This window comes from Eurosta solidaginis, chromosome 1, assembly GCF_040869045.1.
Source record: "Eurosta solidaginis isolate ZX-2024a chromosome 1, ASM4086904v1, whole genome shotgun sequence".
In the NCBI taxonomy this organism is placed as follows: Eukaryota; Metazoa; Arthropoda; class Insecta; order Diptera; family Tephritidae; genus Eurosta; species Eurosta solidaginis.
The window spans coordinates 345,990,280-346,016,463 of NC_090319.1; the positions used below are offsets into that span (position 1 = coordinate 345,990,280).

Consider the following 26,184-nt stretch of genomic DNA (forward strand, 5'->3'; position numbering starts at 1 on the left):
ATGACTTTTTTTTGAAGATTTTGCGCAGTTTTATATTTACAGATCCATAGCCAAACAAATGGAAAGGAAAAACAAGTAAAACTTGTTTCTGTTTGAGAAAAACATGAATATATACATATGTATGTACAATGAGAAATAAAAAAATTTTTTTTAATGCGGAGAAACATCAGTAATTACAGAAATGGTTATGCCTTTTGGCTGCCTTTATCATGATGTAAATTATACAAATATGAGTAGCTTACCAAAAAAACATTGATTTAAAAAATGTCTGTTTTCTTTGAAACCGGATCATTAAACTTTGTAACATTTAAAGAAGGCTGTACTCTACCAGTAAAAGAGGATTTCGTGTGGTTTGAAATTTTAAACTTAAAAAATAAACGGTGTTTTAAATTGTTTATATTTTCATATTTATTTGACTTCTACGCTTTCTTTTTTCGTACATCTTGTTAGTCGGTAAAACATATTTAATTGTGTAAGTGGTATTATGTTTAGGGTGAAAAATTGTTTACATGTTAACTAATTGTTGTTTTTGTCCACAGTTCTTGAAGATGATCTCAGAATGAGATCGAAATATCGACCAAATAAAATTAGAAATACAAACATTAAACTGTGTTTCAATTTTTTAAACTGCCTTGAGCTCATCAAAATTTAATGAATTAAAAAAAATAAACTAATTCAAAATATTTTAATTTGCAATATGAGATCCCGATGAAATCCCGAAATCCTGGGATGTTTTAAAAAGCAATCCCGGGATTTCAGGATGGCATAATGGCCCGGGAGGCACGGGGTACAACAGTAAGTCATTTAATCGATATCAATGCAAATTGTCTTTTTATACTCAGTTGAGCAGAGCTCAAAGAGTATATTAACTTGGATTGGATAACGGTTGGTTGTACAGGTATAAAGGAATCGATATAGATATAGACTTCCATATATCAAAATCATCAGTATCGAAAAAAAATTCGATTGAGCCATGTCCGTCCGTCCGTCTGTCCGTTAACACGATAACTTGAGTAAATTTTGAGGTATCTTGATGAAATTTGGTATGTAGGTTCCTGGGCACTCATCTCAGATCACTATTTAAAATGAACGATATCGGACAATAACCATGCCCACTTTTTCGATATCGAAAATTTCGAAAAATCGAAAAAGTGCGATAATTCATTACCAAATACGGATTAAGCGATGAAACTCTGTAGGTGAGTTTAGTTTATGACGCAGAATAGAAAACTAGTAAAATTTTGGACAATGGGCTTGGCACAGCCCACTTTTAAAAGAAGGTAATTTAGAAGTTTTGCCAGCTGTAATTTGGCAGTCGTTGAAGATATCATGATGAAATTTGGCAGGAACGTTACTCTTATTACTATATGTCTGCCTAAATAAAATTAGCAAAATCGGAGAACGAATACGCCCACTTTTAAAAAAAAAAATTTTTTTAAATCAAATTTTAAAAGAAAAGTTAGTATCATTACAGTATATAAGTAAATTATGTCAACATTCAACTCCAGTAATGATATGGTGCAACAAAATACAAAAATAAAAGAAAATTTCAAAATGGGCGTGGCTCCGCCCTTTTTCATTTAATTTGTCTAGGATACTTTTAATGCCATAAGTCGAACAAAAATTTACCAATCATTGTGAAATTTGGTAGAGGCTTAGAATCTAGGACGATAACTGTTTTCTGTGAAAAAGGGCGAAATCGGTTGAAGCCACGCCCAGTTTTTATACACAGTCGGCCGTCTGTCCTTCCGCTCGGCCATTAACACGATAACTTGAGCAAAAATCGATATATCTTTACTAAACTCAGTTCACGTACTTATCTGAACTCACTTTGTATTGGTGTAAAAAATGGCCGAAATCCGACCATGACCACGCCCACTTTTTCGATATCGAAAATTACGAAAAATGAAAAAAATGCCATAATTATATACCAAATACGAAAAAAGGGATGAAACATGGTAATTGTATTGGTCTATTGACGCAAAATATAACTTTAGAAAAAAACTTGGTAAAATGGGTGTGACACCTACCATATTAAGTAGAAGGAAATGAAAAAGTTTTGCAGGGCGAAATCAAAAGCCCTTGGAATCTTGGAAGGAATACTGTTCGTGGTATTACATATGTATATAAATAAATTAGCGGTACCCGACAGATGATGTTCTGGATCACCCTGGTCCACATTTTGGTCGATATCTCGAAAACGCCTTCACGTATACAACTAAGGGCGACTCCCTTTTAAAACCCTCATTAATACCTTTAATTTAATACCCATATCGTACAAACTCATTCTAGAGGCACCCCTGGTCCACCTTTATGGCGATATCTCGAAAGGGCGTCCACCTATAGAACTAAGGTCCACGCCCTTTTAAAATACTCATTAACACATTTCATTTGATACCCATATCGTACAAACAAATTCTAGAGTCACCCCTGGTCCACCTTTATGGCGATATCTCGAAAAGGCGTCCACCTATAGAACTAAGGCCCAGGCCCTTTTAAAATACTCATTAACACCTTTCATTTGATACCCATATTGTACAAACGCATTCTAGAGTCACCCCTGGTCCACGTTTATGGCGATATCCCGAAAAGGCGTCCACCCATAGAACTAAGGCCCACTCCCTTTTAAAACACTTATTAACACCTTTCGTTTGATACCCATATTGTACAAACAAATTCTATAGTCACCCCTGCTCCACCTTTATGGCGATATCTCGAAAAGGCGTCCACCTATAGAACTAAGGCCCACACCCTTTTAAAATACTCATTAACACCTTTCATTTGATACCCATATAGTACAAACAAATTCTAGAGTCACCCCTGGTCCACCTTTATGGCGATATCTCGAAAAGGCATCCACATATAGAACTAAGGTCCACGCCCTCTTAAAATACTCATTAACACCTTTCGTTTGATACTCATATCGTACAAACAAATTCTAGAGTCACCCCTGGTCCATCTCCATGGCGATATCTCGAAAAGGCGTCCACATATAGAACTAAGGCCCACTGCTTTTTAAAATACTCATTAACACCTTTCATTTGATACCCATATCGTACAAAAAAATTCTAGAGTCACTCCTGGCCCACCTTTATGGCGATATCTCGAAAAGGCATCCACCTATAGAACTAAGGCCCACTCCCTATAAAATACTCATTAACACCTTTCATTTGATACCCATATCGTACAAACAAATTCTAGAGTCACCCCTGGTCCACCTTTATGGCGATATCTCGAAAAGGCGTCCACCTATAGAACTAAGCTTCACGCCCTTTTAAAATACTCATTAACACCTTTCATTTGATACCCATATCGTACAAACAAATTCTAGAGTCACCTTTATGGCGATATCTCGAAAAGGCGTCCACCTATAGAACTAAGGCCCAATACCTTTTAAAATACTCATTAAAAACTTTCATTTGATACACATATCGTATAAATAAATTCTAGAGTCACCCCTGGTCCACCTTTATGGCGATATCTCGAAAAGGCGTCCACCTATAGAACTAAGGCCCACGCCCTTTTAAAATACTTATTAACACCTTTCATTTGATACCCATATCGTACAAACAAATGCTAGAGTCGCCCCTGGTCCACCTTTATGGCGATATCTCGAAAAGGCGTCCACCTATAGAACTAAGGCCCACGCCCTTTTAAAATACTTATTAACACCTTTCATTTGATACCCATATCGTACAAACAAATTCTAGAGTCACCCCTGGTCCACCTTTATGGCGATATCTCGAAAGGGCGTCCACATATAGAACTAATGCCCACGCCCTCTCAAAATACTCATTAGCACCTTTCTTTTGATACTCATATCGTACAAACAAATTCTAGAGTCACCCCTGGTCCATCTTTATGGCGATGTCTCGAAAAGGCGTCCATCTATAGAACTTAGGCCCACGCCCTTTTAAAATACTCATTAACTTAGGCCCACGCCCTTTTAAAATACTTATTAATACCTTTCATTTGATACCCATATCGTACAAACAAATTCTAGAGTCAGTCTGGTCCACCTTTATGGCGATATCCCTAAATGGCGTCCATCTATAGAACTATGGCCCACTTCCTCTTAAAATACTCTTTAATACCTTCCATTTGATACACATGTCATACAAACATATTCCAGGGTTACCCTAGGTTCTTTTTACAACATGGTGATTTTCCCTTACTTTGTCTCCACAGCTCTCAACTGAGTATGTAATTTTCGGTTACACCCGAACTTAGCCTTTCTTACTTGTTTATACTCAGTTGAGCAGAGCTCACAGAGTATATTAAATTTGATTGGATAACAGTTGGTTGTACAGGTATAAAGGAATCGAGATAGATATAGACTTCCATATATCAAAATCATCAGTATCGAAAAAAAATTCGATTGAGCCATGTCCGTCCGTCCGTTTTGGTATGTAGGTTCCTGGGCACTCATCTCAGATGGCTATTTAAAATGAACGATATCGGACAATAACCGTGCCCACTTTTTCGATATCGAAAATTTCTAAAAATCGAAAAAGTGCGATAATTCATTACCAAATACGGATTAAGCGATGAAACTCTGTAGGTGAGTTTAGTTTATGACGCAGAATAGAAAACTAGTAAAATTTTGGACAATGGGCGTGGCACCGCCCACTTTTAAAAGAAGGCAATTTAGAAGTTTTGCAAGCTGTAATTTGGCAGTCGTTGAAGATATCATGATAAAATTGGCAGGAACGTTACTTTTATTACTATATGTCTGCTTAATAAAAATTAGCAAAATCGGAGAACGACCACGCCCACTTTTTAAACAATTTTTTTTTTTTTAATTCAAATTTTAAAAGAAAAGTTAATATCTTTACAGTATATAAGTAAATTATGTCAACATTCAACTCCAGTAATGATATGTTGCAACAAAATGCAAAAATAAAAGAAAATTTCAAAATGGGCGTAGCTCCGCCCTTTTTCATTTAATTTGTATAAAATACTTTTAATGCCATAAGTCGAACAAAAATTTGGTAGAGGCTTAGATTCTAGGACGATAACTGTTTTCTGTGAAAAAGGGCGAAATCGGTTGAAGCCACGCCCAGTTTTTATACACAGTCGACCGTCTGTCCTTCCGCTCGGCCGTTAACATGATAACTTGAGCAAAAATCGATATATCTTTGCTAAACTCAGTTCACGTACTTATCTAAACTCACTTTGTATTGGTGTAAAAAATGGCCGAAATCCGACTATGACCACGCCCACTTTTTCGATTACGAAAAATGAAAAAAATGCCATAATTATATACCAACTAAGGGCCGCTCCCTTTTAAAACCCTCATTAATACCTTTAATTTGATACCCATATCGTACAAACACATTCTAGAGTCACCCCTGGTCCACGTTTATGGCGATATCTCGAAAAGGCGTCCACATATAGAACTAAGGCCCACTCCTTTTTAAAATACTCATTAACACCTTTCATTTGATACCCATATCGTACAAATTCTAGAGTCACCCCTGGTCCATCTTTATGGCGATATCTCGAAAAGGCGTCCACCTATAGAACTAAGGCCCACGCCCTTTTAAAATACTCATTAACACCTTTCATTTGATACCAATATTATACAAACGAATTCTAGAGTCACCCCTGGTCCACGTTTATGGGGATATCCCGAAAAGGCGTCCACCCATAGAACTAATGCCCACTCCCTTTTAAAACACTTATTAACACCTTTCGTTTGATACCCATATTGTACAAACGCATTCTAGAGTCAACCCTGGTCCACTTATATAACGAAAAGGGCGTCCACCTATAGAACTAAGGCCCACTCCCTTTTAAAATACTCATTAACACGTTTCATTTGATACCCATATAGTACAAACAAATTCTAGAGTCACCCCTGGTCCACCTTTATGGCGATATCTCGAAAAGGCGTCCACATATAGAACTAAGGCCCACGCCCTTTAAAAATACTCATTAACACCTTTCATTTGATACTCATATCGTACAAACAAATTCTAGAGTCACCCCTGGTCAATCTTTATGGCGATATCTCGAAAAGGCGTCCATCTATAGAACTAAGGCCCACTCCCTTTTAAAATACTCATTAACACCTTTCATTTGATACTCATATCGTACAAACAAATTCTAGAGTCACCCCTGGTCCATCTTTATGGCGATATCTCGAAAAGGCGTCCATCTATAGAACTTAGGCCCACTCCCTTTTAAAATTATCATTAACACATTTCATTTGATATCCATATCGTACAAACAAATTCTAGAGTCAGGCCTGGTCCACCTTTGTGGCGATATCCCTAAATGGCGTCCATCTATAGAACTATGGCCCAATTCCTCTTAAAATACTCTTTAATACCTTCCATTTGATACACATGCCATACAACCACATTCCAGGGTTACCCTAGGTTCTTTTTACAACATGGTGATTTTCCCTTACTTTGTCTCCACAGCTCTCAACTGAGTATGTAATGTCCGGTTACACCCGAACTTAGCCTTCTGCTCGGCGAATCAACTTTGTATAGATTCGCCTTGCTCTATTGTTATATAACTAGTGAATAATATAATAACTACCCCAATATCGAATTCACAGTGAATACCTAAATTTCCTATTACACTCTGTGACGATATTTTCACTTTTAAAGGAACATGCCTCGACTACACGAAGTTTTGAAAAGTTCCATACTTGGTTTTTTGGAGACACCCTCAAAATCAGGTGTAAGGGGCCAAAACCCCTTTGCGTAGGTGGCGTACACTCAAAAAAAAACACTTATCTAAAATTTGGAAAACATTTCCTAAAAATATTTTCTTTAAATTGAAGCAAGTTTCTTTGCGATAAGTAAGAATTTCTTAGTTTTGTATACAATTTTTAATGAATAATCATGAATAAAAATAAATAAATGCAAGGCGCGATAACCTCTGAAGGGGTTTAAAGCCGAGCTTCTCTTTCAATTTTCGTCCTGCCCTTTTTTAATTTTTTTCCTACAAACTTCGAACGACATCTGCAAGGCAGACACATTTTCATTGTAGGTAAAGAGACAGTTAAATCCAAGGTAAACTATTTTTTCGACCTTTATTAATGTTCATTGAAAACTACGAAATGCTACGAAAGGCACTTTATAACTATATTTAATAATACGATTTAATATCTAGGCAAGGTTTTGTTGTTGTTGTTTCGTTTCTGGGCATAAAAGCTGAGGTTCAATAGTATAACAATTCTACAAAGTTTTATCGAAGCTGTACATAAAACATGTTACTGGTACACTGGGATACCTTACCCCATATATGATTTGGAGCCGAAATATGACCTGACGTTTTCCCGTGCAGAAATCTATTTTTTGGAACCGAGCTAAGTGTTTCTTGCTAGAAACCGAACTTTACTTGTTTACTTACCGTTTAAACGGTTATGGCCGACCAACAAGGTGCGCCAGTCGCTCCATCTCTCTGCTAACCTGTGCCAATTGGTCACGCCAAGCGAGTTTAAATCGTTTTCCACCTGGTCCTTCCAATAGAGTGGGGGCCGCCCACTACCTCTGCTTCCATAGGCGGGTTCCGATAGAAAAACTTTCTTGGCCGGAGCGTCATCTCTCATTCGCATAACATGGCCTAGCCAGCGCAGCCGCTGCGTTTTAATTCGTTGGAATATGTTGATGTCTGCGTATGGCTCGAATTTTTTTTTTTTTTTTTTTTTTTGTATGCGTAGTGGAACTGTTTTTCCTGACCCCCATTCCTATCGAAAAATGTATGGTACGATATCGGTTAACTTTCGTCCATACAAATCGACCCACCCTAATATATAGTGATGATTTAACTAGTGACATGCTCTTCGCCAGAACGAAGCCCCAACACAACAGTTTAAGTATGAGGCCATCCATCCGCTTTTCAGGGCTCAATTTAGATCATTATGATTTGCAAATTGGACAACCTCGATCACTGCCGTTCAAAAATCATTGCCGACTTGAGTGGATTTGAATTTAGTTCTTATTCAAATAGACGCTGCATAACAACACATCTTACTGCTGGGTTGGTTGGCTTCACCATATCATATAAGCGTTGTTCTCTCTTTGTCATTGTTTTTTTTTTTCAGTGAGTTGAGAAGAAGAGGAGCGCTCTGAAGCTTTCCAAACTTTACCCAACTTTTGCGCATTCTTACGGAACAACAACTGATGAATAGCTTTTAACGTGGATGGGAATGTGAGTTAGCGCAACCGCCGGGTTGTTGGGTTTTGAACATAAGGTATGTACGTCTGTTTGACTATTTTACAGCAACAATGAAATACGAGTATAAATGTATGTATGTAGGTATTAACGTTTGGAATTTATGCGATTGCGTTTAGACTGGTTATCGCTCAGCTGTCAGTTTTCCATAGAACGGCGTCTGAAAAAGTTGAGAAATTGTGTTTGAAAAGCAACGTCGCAACGTCGTACATAATTTAGAAAGAAGTGTTGAAGAACGGCGGAGTGTGAAAATACATATATATATATTTATTAATAAAATATTCAATATTACACGTGAATTAACTTAAAACAATAAAAAACGTAGTCTGGTAAATAGGAGGTGATTGTTTTCTCTTTAATGGCTAATGTTATATTTGTACTGAATTTATATGTAGGTACTCTAAAAAAAAAAGAGTGTTGTGTATGTAAAGATTTGGGTGTACGTATGTATGTGATTTTGCATATAAAAAATGTGTCTATCTATAACATTTTAATATGTTTTATTACAATTTTTTTTATAGACCTTGATATTATTTACATTCTTTAGCGATAAGCAACAAATCAACTTGCGAGCGCAAATAATTGATACGCATATACAGACATATGTACATATATACAGCCATGTGCCGATTTTCATCCGGGTTTTTATACTCAGCGTGTTTTGCGCACAAAGTATATTAACTTTGATTGGTAAACGGTTGGTAGTACAGGTATAAAGGAATCGAGATAGATATAGACTTTCATATATCAGATCATCAGTATCCAAAAAAAAATTTGATTCAGCCATGTCCGTCCGTCCGTCTGTCCCTTAACATGATAACTTGAGTAAATATTGAGATATCTTCACCAAATTTGGTACACGAGCTTATCTAGAAGGGATTGGTATTGAAAATGAGAGAAATCGGATGATAACCACGCCCACTTTTTATATATATAACATTTTGGAAAACACAAAAAACCTAATTATTTAGTAAATAATACACCTAGAATGTTGAAATTTGACATGTGGACTGATATTGAGACTCTTGATAAAAGTTTGAAAAAATGTTTAAAATGGGCGTGGCACCGCCCACTTGTGATAAAATCAATTTTACAAATATTAATTATAAATCAAAAATCGTTAAACCTATCGTAACAAAATTAGGCAGAGGTTGCCTTTACTATAAAGAATGCTTTGAAGAGAAATTAACGAAATCGGTTAAAGACCACGCCCACTTTTATATAAAAGATCTTTAAAAGGGTCTTGGACGAATAAAATAAGCTATATCTTTGCAAAAAAGAGCTTTATATCAATGGGATTTATACCTACCATAACTCGAAGAAAAATTAACGAATCGTAATACAATTAATTAAATTAATATTTCTAGAAAAAATGGACGAAATCGGTTAAAGACCACGCCCACTTTTATATAAAAGATTTTTAAAAGTTTCGTAGACGAAAATAATAAGCTATATTTTAGCGAAAAAGAGCTTTGTATCAATAGAATTTTACTTTCTAAATTGAGTTGTACCATTAAATTGGAAAACACTAAAATTTTTGAAAATGGGTGTGGCACCGCCCCATTTATGACCAAGCAATTTTCTATGTTTCGTGAGCCATAACTCGAAGAAAAATTAACATATGGTAATGAAATAGTGTACACATAGTTTCCTTATAGCAGAAAATATTTCTAGTAAAAATGGACGGGGTCGGTTAAAGACCACGGCAACTTAGATATAAAACAAGTTTAAAAAGGTCGTAGACTAGAATAATAAGCTATAACTTAGCAAAAAATTGGTTTGAATCAATGATGTTTCACTTATCAAGTTTTATTGTAAGAAAAAATCATATATATAATACTTCTATATCAATACCTTCCTATCTTCCTAATATGCAAATTTTCTGTCAATCATTATTTGCTGAAACTGTGCAAATGTATGTTCTGCGCACGCGCGTTAGTGTTAGTGTTATTGAATTTTATATCGTGTGTAAAAAAAAGTATTAAAGGGGTAACAACGGGTCACTATCCCCTTTACCGAACCTCTGCATACTAATTGTCATAAAATCTCACTTCAGTCGATTAAACAATGAAAAGGCCGACAAATACAATACAAGGCTTGATGTACTTATTATTTAAACATGTGCTGCAGCCATAAAAAGTACATTATTTACATAAATAGTAAAAAAAAAAACAAGGCGAAGTATTCATATTTTTGAACTGAAAAAAATTCAAATATACATGTAAAAAAATATGCTTATACATACATCCCAACAAGCATTTATTTAAACGTTTTTAAAAATAATTTAAAGTGAATTAGCTTGAACAAACGATATATACACGTTTTCAAAATTTTACTTATTTTGAGTTTTTTAATGAAGTAAATTTTTGGTGAAGCAAACAAAATATGAGTACTGGGCTGGCTGCTATTGGTGTTGAAATAATATCAATTTTGTAAATTTTTTTCCAACATAGCCAGCATTTCCAGCAACATTGTCCACATATACAGCACAACCCACATCGTGTTAACATAAACATTTGCTAACTCAAAATCTATTACCTCGCTATTTTTTTAAGGCTACTAGTAGACAACGAGTTAAAAGAAAAATTGCACAATTTAACTAATTCACTTTCTGCAAAATACTCACGAATGCAAGCCTATATTATTAAATGTGTCTCTCTTTTTATCACACAAAAAACAACGCTTCGATATTTTGATATTAAATTTGCTTATAACAGCTTTAAATCTTACGACCGCTAACTAGATTTGTTTTCAATTTATGCCATTCGTGGCGCCTACGCATACATTGTAACTGTTAATTCTGGGCATGAGAAATTCGTAGTTGTCAGTTGGCATTATTTGCTTTTTTTTTGTCGTTTTGTGGTCACTAAGAGCTCATTTACATACGTATATCTGCGTACTCAGCACAAATCGGTAATGCTATTCTGCAGAGTTCTTAAAACAATAAAAATTTATAATACTAATGGAAAACAAAAGCTTACTTTTTCATTTGGAGAACGAAATAGCGTAATATAAAATATTCATAGAAGCAACACTGCTTGTTGAATAAATAAAAATAAATGTAAGGCGCGATAACCTCCGAAGAGATCTAAGGCCGAGCTTCTCTTCCAATTTGCGTCGTGCTCCTCTTGATTTTCCCTACAAATTGGCCGGACGGGACCTACATGTTTTACGCCGACTCCGAACGGCATCTGCAAGGCAGATGAGTTTTCACTGACAGCTTTTCATGGCAGAAATACACCCGGAGCGCTTGCCAAACACTGCCGAGGGGCGACCCCGCTTAGAAAAATTGTCTTCTAATTGAAAAACCTTATTTCTAAAATTTTGATGTTGCTTTGCCCGGGAGTTGAACCCAGGGCATACGGTGTGATAGGCGGAGCACGCTACCATCACACCACGGTGGCCGCTTGTTGAAATGTACATATATTTAAGCCCCTTTTTTAGAAAAATTTAACGACATCCTTGAGATTTTGTCCCCTTCTCTCGTTGTATATCTGTACTGTGATGTTTGACAGGCTGCACAGTTCAGTAGTAGTGATATAGAAGTATTACATATATGAAGAAAATGGGGAGGCATTTTCTTTTAAACGGGCGGTGCCACGTGTTATGTAGAGAAGTAATTTATCTGAAATGAAATGTACAATTGAAGCTCACGCTGAGTATATAATGTTCGGTTACACCCTAACTTAGACACCTTTACTTGTTTCTTCATTAAATTTATAGTTGATATAGCTGATATATAGATTCTGCGCCCATTAAACATTTGCCGACACCCAACTGATTTAATCAAATGCACACCACATATACATACAAGCATCCTCGCATACAAAATACAAACTCTCAAACATTTCACATAGAGTATGATAAGAGTCGTTTGTTTTCAAACCGCCCACACAAATATTTTAAATCAATATCCTAAAATTTTATTCCAAATGCGAATGTATAAAAATGTAAATTAATTAAAATAAATTGCATTTTTTTTACTGAAAATGCTTCATAAAACTAAGTGCAAAGTGATTGGTTTTTTATTATGAGTGCGCACACAAATATACATAGGCATGGGCGTAGTATATGCATTGCAAACGTGACGTCTGCTGCAGCGGTTCCGTCTGATACCGTGACTGCGTTTCGATGGGGCTCTTAGAGCCACAGTAGAGGTGGGCGGTTGACGCAAGGGTGCGAAAACGGCGGACAAGACGATTCACAAGCAGTGGACTGAATCTCAAATAACACAACACTTACAAGTGTGTTAAAGTGTGAACAATCTCTAGAAAGGATTAGAACAGAGGGAAATCTACATAAATATTGTGGCCAAGATGACAACGAGAAAGCTAAGGAGGCCGGCATTCTCGAAGCTTGAGGCAAGAGTTGCGCATGATAAACCAAGCTTGGAAGACGTGAACAAAGTGAATATTATTACTGAAAAACGGTAACTGTAGGCAACACATTCTTTAAAATGCGCTGTCGCTAGTAATAGCACATGTATGAAGTGCGGAAGTGCAGGAGGAAACGATTGAGCAGATGGTGAGCTTGTGTTCTGTACTTGCCATATTAAGACGCCAGCTATTAGGAGTGACACAGCTGTCTGAGTAGCAAGGAGCAAGTAAAGTAGCTCCCCGCCCCACCAAAAAAAGTCACTATTGTTTCCTATGCCGATGACTGCACGAGAATGGTAACGGACCCTGGAGATTCCATCGATGAGCTATACTTTAAAATTAACGACTATCTCCCTAGTCCTTCTACGCCTCGCTTAAGTTGATACGGTCTTCGACATCCTTATTTATGTATGACTGTAAATCAACGTCAATTATTAATCCGCTGGCCAGCCACTTGTGTGCTACGCGTTCTGGGCATGGTTGTGCTGCTTAAAAGAAACTAGAGGATGCTGCTGACCTTTCAAAACACCGCGCTCTGAACTGCCACTAACCATCGTCTCCTTATGAAGTATATATTCCACATAGAGGACAGAAATGAAAATGCTGAGTAAACAGTTTATGTTAAATTTTTCAGACGGGCGTCCAAACAAACAAATGAGTTTTCGTTGTGCTTGCGAAGGTATCCGACAGACAAAAATTTAGTCGGTTGAGCTAAGAGAGTATAAAAAGACCCTCAGCCTCATCCACATCGATCGGTCTGATATATGTCAAGAAAATCACGTTCTCAGAGTTCAATGTACGAAACTCGCTGTAGAGGAATGCAAACTTCACACAGAAACGCGTGTCGCTCTGGCACAACCTCAATCTGAAGATTGTAATACTTACATATCCAAAATCATTCCCTACACGCTATATACGTCCTGCATGTAATGTGTCCGCAAATGTCAGCAACTCTGATGAATTGTGAAGTGTTACCATCGCCTCTAACACAAATTGCTCTTTGGCTCATAAAAACTAGAGCTTACGATTTCTCTAACATGTTTGAGAAGAGATTTCTCGCGAGTCTCGCCTTCTCGCAAGATTCTCGAATCTCGAATTACTCGTAAGGTTCGCGAGATTCTCGAATTATTAGTAAGGCTCGTGAGATTCTCGAATCTCGAATTACTCGAAAATCTCGCTTGTGTTCGAGAAGAAATCGTAAGCTCTAATAAAAACTGCAAATTTAATTGGACTACTGTTAGAGGAAATCGAATGTCTCAAGTATTTGCCAAGTCAGGTTTATTTTATAACAAAGGTATTGATTTTTGATAGGGTGTTTAATGTTGATCGTCATCCTACCTAGCCCAGCGAGTTAGAGAAATGTAATAAATCGCCACTGTACATGATAACTTTAAACCTCCTGGAAATTACCCAAATCCCAAATATTTTCCTTTGGCTCTATCCGAAAAGTATTGCGCTGCCAATGAATCGATAATTATCATCAAATCGCTGTATGAAAACTTCGTCGCCACCCGTCAGCCGTTAAGATGCAAAAATATACTCGCGATCGGGGACTGATCATGCCAGCCTATGATCTAGATTTCGAAGGTCTCTGTTATTTGACTCTGACTCTAATGTCATTTTCTGGTGTATGCCCCAGAGGTAGGATTAGCTGCGATTCATTAAATCCAACTAAAAGCTGGCCACTTTTTTTTATTGTGGATGCATGAAATCAGGTCTGGACAATTAATTTTTTATGAACAGTTTATAGTTATTGTGCAATTTGCCGTGAAAAGGAAATAATTTTCTTATATTTTACCATTTTTTTGATTGCCTGATTATTTTTTGACTAAGAATCAAGGAAGAAAATTTTCATTGATTTCTATTAACTGACATATTGCTGAACAAAGGCGTTGCTTGGAAATTATCAGGATGAAGTAGTCAGCTGATAAGATAACACCACCTGTAGTGGAATTCACTATCTTATAACGATGCAATTTGTCGAGATTTTAATTAACGATTTTGTCGCTTGCCTTATCGATTGTACTATACACTAATTTAGTTTTAACGACTCGAAATAAATGACATTTAAATTTCGTTTTAAGAGTAGAAAGGTGGCAGCACAGCTTAACGAAACCTCAAAAATGCAAAAAGAACAAAAGGAATGCCAAAAATAAGTAAATTCCGTATACTAACTGCTTTTAAAAGTCATTATTGTGCAAGTTTTTACATATTTTAACAAAAGGTAAGTAAATCGGTATTAATTTCTTTTTTTTTTCTCCCCTTAATTGACCATCAAGTTGAGAAATGATATCATGAGCCAAGTCTGGGGTTAGTCGGTACAGCTTTCGAAACTCCGTTGCATTCAAGAGGATGGGTTATCTAATTCTCTAAGAAGGTGTCTGCCCACTAGCGACGGACTTAGTAATTCTTCATCTTGTGATAAAACGTACGCCAAGTACTCAAATGCCATTTGATTTATAAAGCAGCTTTTCGTGTTTGAAAGTATTTAATTAAAGTTCCGATTTTCTTTTTTAATTAATTTCGTGATTTTTAACGCAGCCAATTTACTTGGCGTTTATTTAACAATACAGCTGATCGTCGATAAACAAATATCGATACAAAATAGTTACTGAATAACGAAATCGTTATAGTTATCGATTCGCAAATAAAGCGATGGCAAATGTGGTTAAAAAAGTTAGCGACTTCCACTACTGGTACTGAGTTCGCCTTGCTTAGAATTGTTTTGGTTATATTTTTTTTTTTTTCAATTTCTCAGTTTCAATGGTTGCCATGGCAGCGATACATGATTTTACAACTAATTAATAGCTAACTATTCCGAAATAGATTTTTTTAGTATTTTATAATTTTTTTTTTTCAGGGTATATATACCAATATACTGCGTGTATGTAGCAATTTCGTTAAGAGATATGTCTGTATGTGCCTAAGCGTATGAAATAATTGAAGCAAAAACAAATCAGCCTCCAACTGAAATATTTCGCAGACTCATGCTCAAATATTGATCAATACAATATATTTAGACATGTGCCTACATACATTCTTACAAACCAGTATATATAAGTTTATTTATATACATTTATATTTGCTAAACGCTCCAAATAGATTTTACTTAATTACTTTTTCTATTTATCCTTTTTACTTTTAGCGCCACTAACATACTTAGCCGCTCCGCCCGCACATTCCCACTGCCACTACATATTATCTAGATAAAATAAGCCTATCAAAGATGTCAAAAGCTACAATAAACGAGGCCGTTGCGCCACTGCCATCCATCGATATCGATCAACCAAAATATGACCAAAGCACATACATAAATCGTGCTAAACATTTTTTCCTGCTCACCAATCCGCTCAACATCTTGGCCAGTCATGAGGAGTTGGAGCGTGCAAAACGTATTGTACACAATTATCGTGCCGGTAAACCAGTTCCGGAGTGTAGTAGTGTTGAAGATTTGTGGCGCGCCAAATATTTGTATGATTCTGCATTTCATCCGGAAACTGGCGAAAAATCTCTTATCATTGGACGCATGTCGGCACAAGTGCCAATGAATACCTTAATTACAGGATGTAAGTATGTAGTATGTGTGGAATACTTATATATGTACATTAGACTGGGTGGATTTATTTACCGATATCGCGCCATCGATTTTTTCGATAGGATTTGAGGTCAGGAAAAAAAGTTCCACTACGTATACCCAAAAAAATAATTTTCGAGCCTGCGAAAAAATTTTGATTTGATTGTAAAATTTTCATGTAAACCCTGTCTGACCCAAAAATGTCCGCTAAAGACGTTGGCGATAACAGTGTTTTGAAAAAAAAAAAAACAATTTTTAGTAGGTCATGAAAAACCTTAAAAATTAAAGTCGAAAAAAGTAAAAAAAAAATGAAATTTCGCAGGCTCGAAAATTATTTGTTTGGGTATGCGTAGTGGAAACGTTTTTTCCTGAGCCCAAATCCTATCGAAAAATCGATGGGGCGATATCGGTTAACTTTCGTCCATACAAATCGACCCACTCTAATGTACATCCTTAATATGTTAGTATAGCAATTATGTTTTAACACTTTCAATACCATGGGGATTATGCATCCCAATAAAAATTTAAAAGGTTGGTCAAAAAATGCAATTTACCCCATTTGAATAATAAAGCATAACTTTACATTTTTTTTTGGCAACTACTATTGTGCTAATATAATTTATTAAGCAAGGAATGACAGATAGTAATAAAAATAGTTAAAATAAAATAAATGTAAGGCGCGATAACCTCCGAAGAGATCTAGGGCCGAGCTTCTCTTCCAATTTGCGTCGTGCTCCTCTTGATTTTTCCCTACAAATTGGCCGGACGGGACCTACATGTTTTATGCCGACTCCGAACGGCATCTGCAAGGCAGATGAGTTTTCACTGAGAGCTTTTCATGGCAGAAATACACCCGGAGCGCTTGCCAAACACTGCCGAGGGGCGACCCCGCTTAGAAAAATTTTCTTCTAATTGAAAAATCTTATTTCTAAAATTTTGATGTTGCTTTGCCCGGGAGTTGAACCCAGGGCATACGGTGTGATAGGCGGAGCACGCTACCATCACACCACGGTGGCCGCCGTTAGTAAAAATAGTTATTAAATATTAATTTATTTTTTAAACGGTTTTATTTAGCTTGACTTGACAGGCTGGTTGGCACGAATTTTGTAATTGAAATTCAAGTAACTTCCCGATAAGCTACAAGCTTGAAACTTGGAATATAGTTCAGAACCCGATAACAATGCAATAATAAGAAAAAAATCGCCGCTAGGTGACGCAAGGGTCGAGATATTCACAAAAGTCGTATTTGTGGTCCGATTTGGTTCATAATTGGAACACATAATACACACAGGAATAGAAAGCGACCTATGAACAAAATCGCCGCTAGGTGGCGAAAAGATCGAGATATTCAAAAATAGATATTCAAAATATTTTGGAGTTGGAGGAGCGACAAGCATATGTGGCGCAGAGTCGAGTAAAGTCTTTGGAAGGATTATGTATTGAGGACTTAGATTGTAACAAATTGTCAGGAAAGAGTCTTTGTAATAATGAATCCCTAATGAACTAAATAGAATAATAGGCAATTAAACAAAGACTAAAAACTTAAAAATAAAATAATTAAAAAAAAATTTTTAAGTTAAACGGTTTTATTGAAAACAATACTTACATGAATTAATAATAATACTAAAATTTATAAAATAATTAGGTAGGTCCTAGGTACTAGTCATCACACTCCTCATCAATATAGGGCGTTGATCAGACAATTAATTAAAAGCGTTGGACGCGTCAAACTTCTATTGATAGTCATACATAAGTAAGACCAACTGAACCTTAATCAGGTTCAGTGGCTGGTTACAAGATTTGTGAACACTCAATAGAAGCACACATATACATACATTTATGCACATGGAGCAATTCATGGATAGTATGGAATAAATCGTATGAACCCTGCAAAAAATGCGATTAGTCTAGGTTGAGTCCGGGATGAGTCGCGAATGAGTATGCGACTAATGCCAGTTTTGATCCCTTTGTATGCGTTGAACTGTTCCCTTTTGTTTGAGCATGTCCTATGAAGAGACTAATTGTACCAATTCATACCCGAACGGGAACTATAGGACGAATCCCCTTTTTACTCATATAGGAACGGATGTAGAGTAATCTCTTTTCTCATCAAAAAGTGTTAGTTTTCGTATTGTACCAGCTTATGTATATCTTAAACGCAATATTAAAGCTTGCTAACAATTTTAGATACATCTATGTAAAAATATTATTAAGTCGCCAACTCATTCCAAGAGATATGGGTCAACAAAAATGGAACATATTGTAACAATTTCTGACAAACTCCGCTTGTTTTACACTTTCTACTAACGTTCGTATCGCTAAATTGTTGAATAAATAACTCCAATATTCAATCATGCAAAATGGTCTTTATTAGACTACTTGAAAATACTTCACAATAACACTTATACTTCCCAACCAGTAGCGTGCTTAAATCAAACTGATTCTGAACTACTCAGCTTTCCTGCTTTTATACTCTCTGTTGTCTCGTCCACCCATTTCTCCTAAGGTCTGGTAACTTCTCCAAATTCATGCTTGGGTATCATCCATATATGTGCATGTATATTTGTAGTTTGTATCCATATGCGTGCGTATATGTGAGTACTACTTCTGCGAGCATCTTTCTGCTGCCTTGCATGTATGTGGGTAAATGATGATTGATGTGATGTTCACAATAGTGGCAGCTTACTTTATTATTGTTGTGCCTTTATTTACTTAGTATCTGATTAGTAATGTCAAAAGTTTTTGAATATAAAGATGTTGCATGCGCGAACTTCAGTGGAAAGCAGCGGAGCGTAACAAAATTCTAGTAGGTCACTTTCACCACACCAAAAACTTGAACACAATTTTTAACATAATATAAGCACAGAAATACACTGATTGCAGTTTTAGTGAGTAAAAGTTAAAATTCTGAACACATTAGCTGAATAAAAAGTGTACAAATAATTATTAAATAACAAATACAGACAGTGGTAGTTTAACAAATTCTGCTGTGGTAAGTGGTGAATGTGACCTACTAGAATTTTGTGAAGCTTTTTCGTCTATGCAATGTCTCCAAATTATACCGTTTCGGGTAATGTGAATCAATTAATGATGCTAATATTCGTCACAATATGGTCAAAGTCATTTAGGTTCGGTATAGAGCTCCGTATTTTTCTTAAATAATTCGAATCAATCGCCTACAATCTTTTTTATTTAGCTCGCTTCTTTGTCGCTTTTTTTATGTTTCTTAAAATGGGCTACATAGATTTCAACTTGACTAATCCCAACCACGGTTGCCATACCATGTTTTCATTTGGGACCGAAATTCATCGAAAAAAGGACCAAATATCAAAGAAATGAACCAATTTTTTGTATTCATTAATTGGCTTACAAACAATTTGGCAAATCACAAATGTGTCGAATTCGCTGTAAAATCTTTAATTTCAGATTGTTGTAAAGTACAATGCCACACACACTTTTATTTTAACAAAAAGCCTTATATAAATATATGTTTTAACGAAAACCCTAAGAAGAAATTCCGTGCCATAAGCCAAACTAATTCTGTTTTGTTTAAATAAAAATCTTATTTTTAAACTAAATTTCTCCAGAGCTCGGTTGTATCAATTTTATCTTAAAATCAATCCTAAAAGTTAAAAAAACATTGTTCCCAATAGCTGGGTGTTCCAGCCCCATGCTTCAATTTTCCCGTCTATGGGCCTAGATTCAGTAAGTGCGGGTTTTGAAATGTACACTTTTTTTCCATATAATTTGTGTTAGAGAAAAATGTACCTTTCAAAACTCACATTTATTGGATTTAGCCACAGTCCTCAGATTAACCGTTGAAAGGTCTTAAGAGTGTCAACTGAGAATTACTTATTATAATAAATAATTAACAATTTTATTATTCATGTTTCTCGGGTCCTGCTTTCCAAAAGGGAATCATTTGGCACAAAGCATTTATATCAGTTCTACGTTCAGCCTTTGTAAAGTTATCGCTTTCAAAAAAATGTCTGCCTGACTTCAATAAAAAAATTTCTTGGGTTAAGATACTTAGTATTCTAAATTATGTACACTGAAACCTTTTAAATATCCTATATTTGGATATAATCATTGTACCTAAAATTACTCAAAACGTGCTTAATATTGATGATATAACATCGACAGACAAATTTTTGAAGGTGTGGAAAATTTTGTGTGCATTGTTGAACAATTTTGATTACAGCCTAAAACGGATCAAAATTGAAAAAGGGGCCAGCGGACCAAATAGAGTTGGAAAGGACCATTTTTGGTCCAAATGGATCACAGTGGGAACCGTGATCCCAACTGTACCCAAAAGGGCCTAGAGGGGATCAATTATGCCCCAATGTAGACAAAAGACATCAATCGAAGACCGCTCTTTTTCGGGATTAGCCGCACTATTTTTTGCACGAAATCTTCAAGATTTCGTCCCTACATAAGTATGTGTAGCATCAACGTCCTTATCTCAATATTTTCGTGAACTTATAGATGACTCAATGAATATTTTTCTAAGTCCAAAGTGCATCTCTTATCGCTAAGTTGCAATCTGTATGACCGTGAAATGGCATGTAGGTAGATTACATCCAGTAAAATAAATTTTATAATCTTAATGTTTTCTAAACAATGTTTGATATTTACCCCAATCAAATTTTCTGCTGGGCTTGAAGTTTGCTTAGCATAAACCAATTTTAAAGAGAAATGAAATAAGTAAGGAAGGCTAAGTTCGGGTGTAACCGAACATTACATACTCAGCTGAGAGCTATGAAGACAAAATAAGGGAAAATCACCATTTAGCAAAATGAACCTAGGGTAACCCTGGAATGTGTTTGTATGACATGGGTTTCAAATGGAAGGTATTAAAGAGTATTTTATTTAATGAGTATTTTAAAAGGGAGTGGGCCTTAGTTCTATAGGTGGACGCCTTTTCGAGATATCGTTATAAAGGTGGACCAGGGTTGACTCTAGAATTTGTTTGTACGATATGGGCATCAAATGAAAGGTGCTAATGAGTATTTTAAAAGGGAGTGGGCCTTAGTTCTATAGTTGGATGCCTTTTCGAGATATCGTTATAAAGGTGGACCAGGGTCAACTCTAGAATTTGTTTGTACGATACGGGTATCAAATGAAAGATGTTAATGAGTATTTTAAAAAGGGTGGGCCTTAGTTCTATAGGTGGCCGACTTTTCTAGATATCGTCATAAGGGTGGACCAGGGGTGACTCTAGAATTTGTTTGTACGATATGGGTATCAAATGAAAGGTGATAATGAGTATTTTAAAAGGGCGTGGGCCTTAGTTCTGTAAGTGAACGCCTTTTCGAGATATCGCCATAAAGGTAGACCAGGGGGGACTCTAGAATTTGTTTGTACGACATGGGTATCAAACTAAAGGTGATAATGAGTATTTTAAAAGGGAGTGGGCCTTAGTGCTATAGATGGACGCCTTTTCGAGATATCGCCATAAAGGTGGACCAGGGGTGACTCTGTAATGTTTTTATACGATATGGGTATCGAATTACAGGTATTAATGAGGGTTTAAAAAGGGAGTGATGGTAGTTGTATATGTGAATGCGTTTTCGAGATATCGACCAAAATGTGGACCAGGCTGACCCAGAACATCATCTGTCGGGTACCGCTAATTTATTTATATATGTAACACCACGAGCAGTATTCCCGCCAAGATTCCAAGGGCTTTTGATTTCGCCCTACAGAACTTTTTCATTTTCTTCTACTTAATATGGTAGGTGTCACACCCATTTTACAAAGTTTTTTTCTAAAGTTATATTTTGCGTCAATAAACCAATCCAATTACCATGTTTCATCCCTTTTTTCGTATTTGGTATAGAATTATAGCATTTTTTTCATTTTTCGTAATTGTCGATATCGAAAAAGTGGCCATATTCATAGTCGGATTTCGGTCATTTTTTATACCAATACAAAGTGAGTTCAGATAAGTACGTGAATTTAGTTTAGTAAAGATATATCAATTTTTGCTCAAGTTATCGTCTTAACGGCGGAGCGGAAGGACAGACGGTCGACTGTGTATAAAAACTGGGCGTGGCTTCAACCGATTTCGCCCTTTTTCACAGAAAACAGTTATCGTCCTAGAATCTAAGCCCCTACCAAATTTCGCAAGGATTGAAAAATTTTTGTTCGACTTATGGCATTAAAAGTATCGTAGACAAATTAAATGAAAAAGGGCGGAGCCACGCCCATTTTGAAATCTTTCTTTTATTTTTATATTTTGTTGCACCATGTCATTTCTGGAGTTGAATGTTGACATAATTTATTTATATACTGTAAAGATATTAAATTTTTTGTTAAAATTCGACTTAAAAAAAATTTTTTTTTAATGTGGGCGTGGTCGTTCTCCGATTGTGCTAATTTTTATTAAGCATACATATAGTAATAGGAGTAATGTTCCGGCCAAATTTCATCATGATATCTTCAACGACTGCCAAATTACAGCTTGCAAAACTTTTAAATTACCTTCTTTTAAAAGTGTGCATTGCCACGCCCATTGTCCAAATTTTACTAATTTTCTATTCTGCGTCATAAGTTCAACTCACCTACCAAGTTTCATCGCTTTATCCGTCTTTGGTAATGAATTATCGCACTTTTTCGGTTTTTCGAAATTTTCGATATCGAAAAAGTGGGCGTGGTTATAGTCCGATATCGTTCATTTTAAATAGCGATCTGAGATGAGTGCCCACATACCAAATTTCATCAAGATACCTCAAAATTTACTCAAGTTATCGTGTTAACGGGCGGACGGACGGACGGACATGGCTCATTCAATTTTTTTTTTCGATACTGATGATTTTGATATATGGAAGTCTATATCTATCTCGATTCCTTTATACCTGTACAACCAACCGTTATCCAATCAAAGTTAATATATTCTGTGAGCTCTGCTCAACTGAGTATAAAAATGTATATCTATTCGTTATCGTATATCGTATTGTTTATAATTGCGCTCTTTTTTTATTCTTTTAGGTATGCTATCATTCTACAAGACAACGCCAGCCGTCATATTTTGGCAATGGGTGAATCAAACGTTCAATGCCATTGTCAACTATACAAATCGCTCTGGATCGACGCCGATCTCACAAGAGTAAGCGTGTAAAAGATCTTGAATATAGAGAATATTAAATAGTTGTGTGTGATTGTGTATGTTTTGTAGCTATTATATTTAATTTTTTTGTTTTCATTTGCTATTTACGCTTTCATTTTTTATCAGAATTCTTTATGAATAGGTGTAGCCTAAATAAGCTTAAGCATCTACGTACATTAGTTTGTTTCAGTTAGAAACTGAGCAGAGTTTTTATTTATATTTTGTGATCTCTCACGATCTTTTTGTATTTTTTGGAGAGCCACACATTTAAACCTCTGAAAATTTTGCTATTTAATTCGGACTTAACAGAAAATTTGTGGCTTAGCTTACTTCAATAAATATCCTATGTTCGATTCAATTATCCGCCGTGAAATTATTCAATTTGTACCACGCTCCTTTATAAATTTTCATAACCTAAAGTTATACAAAAATGTTTATCTGTATTTAATTAGCGAGACATGCTCATATTACTTTATACAATTGTTTTTCTTATTGATATTAGAGAAAATTGCAAAGTTTACAAACGCCGATGATTACTAGGACAAGTTTCTGAATTTCACTTCTTCATCAGCCATCTTCTCGGGAGCTGAGTATTTAACCCGAAATCTACAACACTCATACTTTATACTATTGTAAAGGCAGATACCTTTAACCACTCAGCCATATTAATGCCCCTCTGCTCCCTTTGCAATTCGTCTCTAAGTACAGAGACAATTTTAAAATAGAGATGTTGCATGAACGAAAAATAGTGTGAAGCGACCTTCACAAAACTCTAGTAGATCACACCACCACTCACCACAGCAGAATGTGTTAAACTACCACTATCTGTATTTGTTATTTAACAATTTTTTGTACACCTTCTATTCAGCTAATTCGTTCAGAATTTTAATTTTTACTCTCTAAAACTCCACTCAGAGTATTTTGTGTGCTTAAATTATGTTACAAGTAGTGTTAAAGTTTGTGGTGTGATGAGTGTGACCTACCAAAATTTTGTGAAGCTCCGCTGCTTTCCACTGAAGTTCGCGCATGCAACATCTTTATGTTCAAAAATCTTTGCTAAGTATTGCCTTTTTGTTGCTATTCCTTTATTCACCACTTAGGTACATACTAATTCTATATGCTTTTTAATAGTAATTGTGTGGAATATTTATAGGCGCGCTTAAGAGCTTAGTAACATTGGATTTTTTATAGCAGTGCTTTTATTAGCAGTACTTCCGCTGTTCACTATTATACTGTATTTATTTAGCAAGACAAACTAATATTGCTTTATACAATTGTTTTTGTTATTGATATTAGAGAAAATTGCAAAGTTTACATACGGCGATGGTTACTAGGACAAGTTTCTGAATTTCACTTCTTCATCAGCTAGATTCTCGCAAGCAGAGTGTAGAACTCGAAATCTCCAACATTCATACTAGTGAAATTTACAAGCTCTAATCGAAATATCTGTCCTGATGTGAAGTTGTTTTGTTTTTTCGCAAATTGTTAAATAAATTAGTTTTTATATCGCTCACAAAATAATATTATATTTCAATTTTTTACTTCGATCGGAAAGTTGTGTAATTTTAGTTTTAGTTTATTATTTCGTTCGCCAGATAATCACCAATTTTTGTAAAATTGTGTGTACAGACTCGGAAAATAACATTTTATTTCTGAGTTTCTTATTTAACTCGGAAGATAGGAGTCACTTTTTGAATTTTTTTGTATTCACTCGGAAAATAACAGTTATTTTTCTTTTTCATTTTCTTTCGCCCGTAAAATAATAATTATTCCTTGAATTTTTAATTTCACTTTGAAAATAATTGTTATATTTCAGAAATAAAGAGTTGCTTTTTGGGTTTTTTATTTGACTCAAAAATAACAGATACGTGGTTAAATATATGAAAATTTTATTTTGCTCGGAAAATACTCGTAATTTTTTTAGTTTTCCATTTCGCTCGAAAAATAAAAATTATTTTTTTATTATTCAGAACATTTTTATTTCTTTCGCAGTTGTTTGTTAGAAACATGTACATATCCATATGTCATAAAAGCATATGAACCAATGGATACACTGAAAGAAAAAACTGACATAGCCGAACAGCTCAGCGTTTTCCTGGCACAGATTTTTTTGTTAATATTTCCACTTCTGCAACGCAAATAATGATATTATAAAAGAAAAAGTCATTAAAGTTGGCTACTTTAAAAAAAAAAACTTTCAAAATTAAACTGGTTTTCTCGAAAACAGCTGTAAGTGACTTTTTCGGTTATGCCTGAAAGCCACAGAACTATTAATGGCGTCACAAAAATACCAGTGAAAAGTATTAATATATATGAGTGGCTGTGGATATTTCAGACATTTCTCTGTAATCTGTAATTTTTTCAGCATATTGTTAACTTGGTACCAACAGTTTTTCTTTTGTTGAAATCACCATACAAGTTTTTCCTCTAGACAAAAAAATCCGTTGCATTAACCATAATGCGATCAACTTGACTGAATATCTGTCAATTTAATAACAGCAAATCTGACTTGTTGATTTGCTATTTTTACGATTTTACGATTTCTTTCGGTGTATACATAGTACAGTATCTCAAACAAAAAAAGAACTGAAATTTTCGAAGTGAAATAAAAATCTAAAAAAATAATTCTAATTTTCCGAGCGAAATAGAAAAACTATAAAAAAAGGTTTTTTTTTTTATTTTTATAGTAAAACTCAAAAGAATTATGCATCGACAGTCTGTGTAGTAAGGATGGTATTGGTGTATTTCTTATAAAGGTGGTTTAGAACCATTTAAAATGTATGTCGACCGTAAAGACATTTTAAACTTCCTTTCTTGAAACAATGTACCTAGAACCAATTTTGAGTTTTTGTACAAATTATAACTCTCACTCCAGCACTTTCGTTTTTCAGACGCACTTTTCAACATTAAAAAAATCTATTCTTTCCTCTCCG

The 26,184-nt window shown here is 35.3% G+C and overlaps 1 protein-coding gene across 5 annotated transcripts in view; it reads left to right on the forward strand.

The window, feature by feature from the left end:
* Positions 1–8,089: 8,089 nt before the first annotated feature.
* Positions 8,090–26,184, forward strand: part of Sfxn1-3 (Sideroflexin-1-3) — a 33,143-nt gene continuing 15,048 nt past the window's right edge. The window contains exons 1-3 of one of the 5 annotated variants that reach the window (XM_067762513.1): positions 8,090–8,212; positions 15,715–16,135; positions 23,134–23,251. In XM_067762513.1, the coding sequence (XP_067618614.1) occupies positions 15,796–16,135; positions 23,134–23,251 (458 nt within the window). In that variant the 5' untranslated portion in view covers positions 8,090–8,212; positions 15,715–15,795. Of the gene's footprint in view, positions 8,213–8,326; positions 8,585–14,662; positions 14,794–15,714; positions 16,136–23,133; positions 23,252–26,184 lie in introns of those variants that run through there. The other 4 variants (XM_067762512.1, XM_067762510.1, XM_067762511.1 and 1 more) reach the window with 4 other exon arrangements.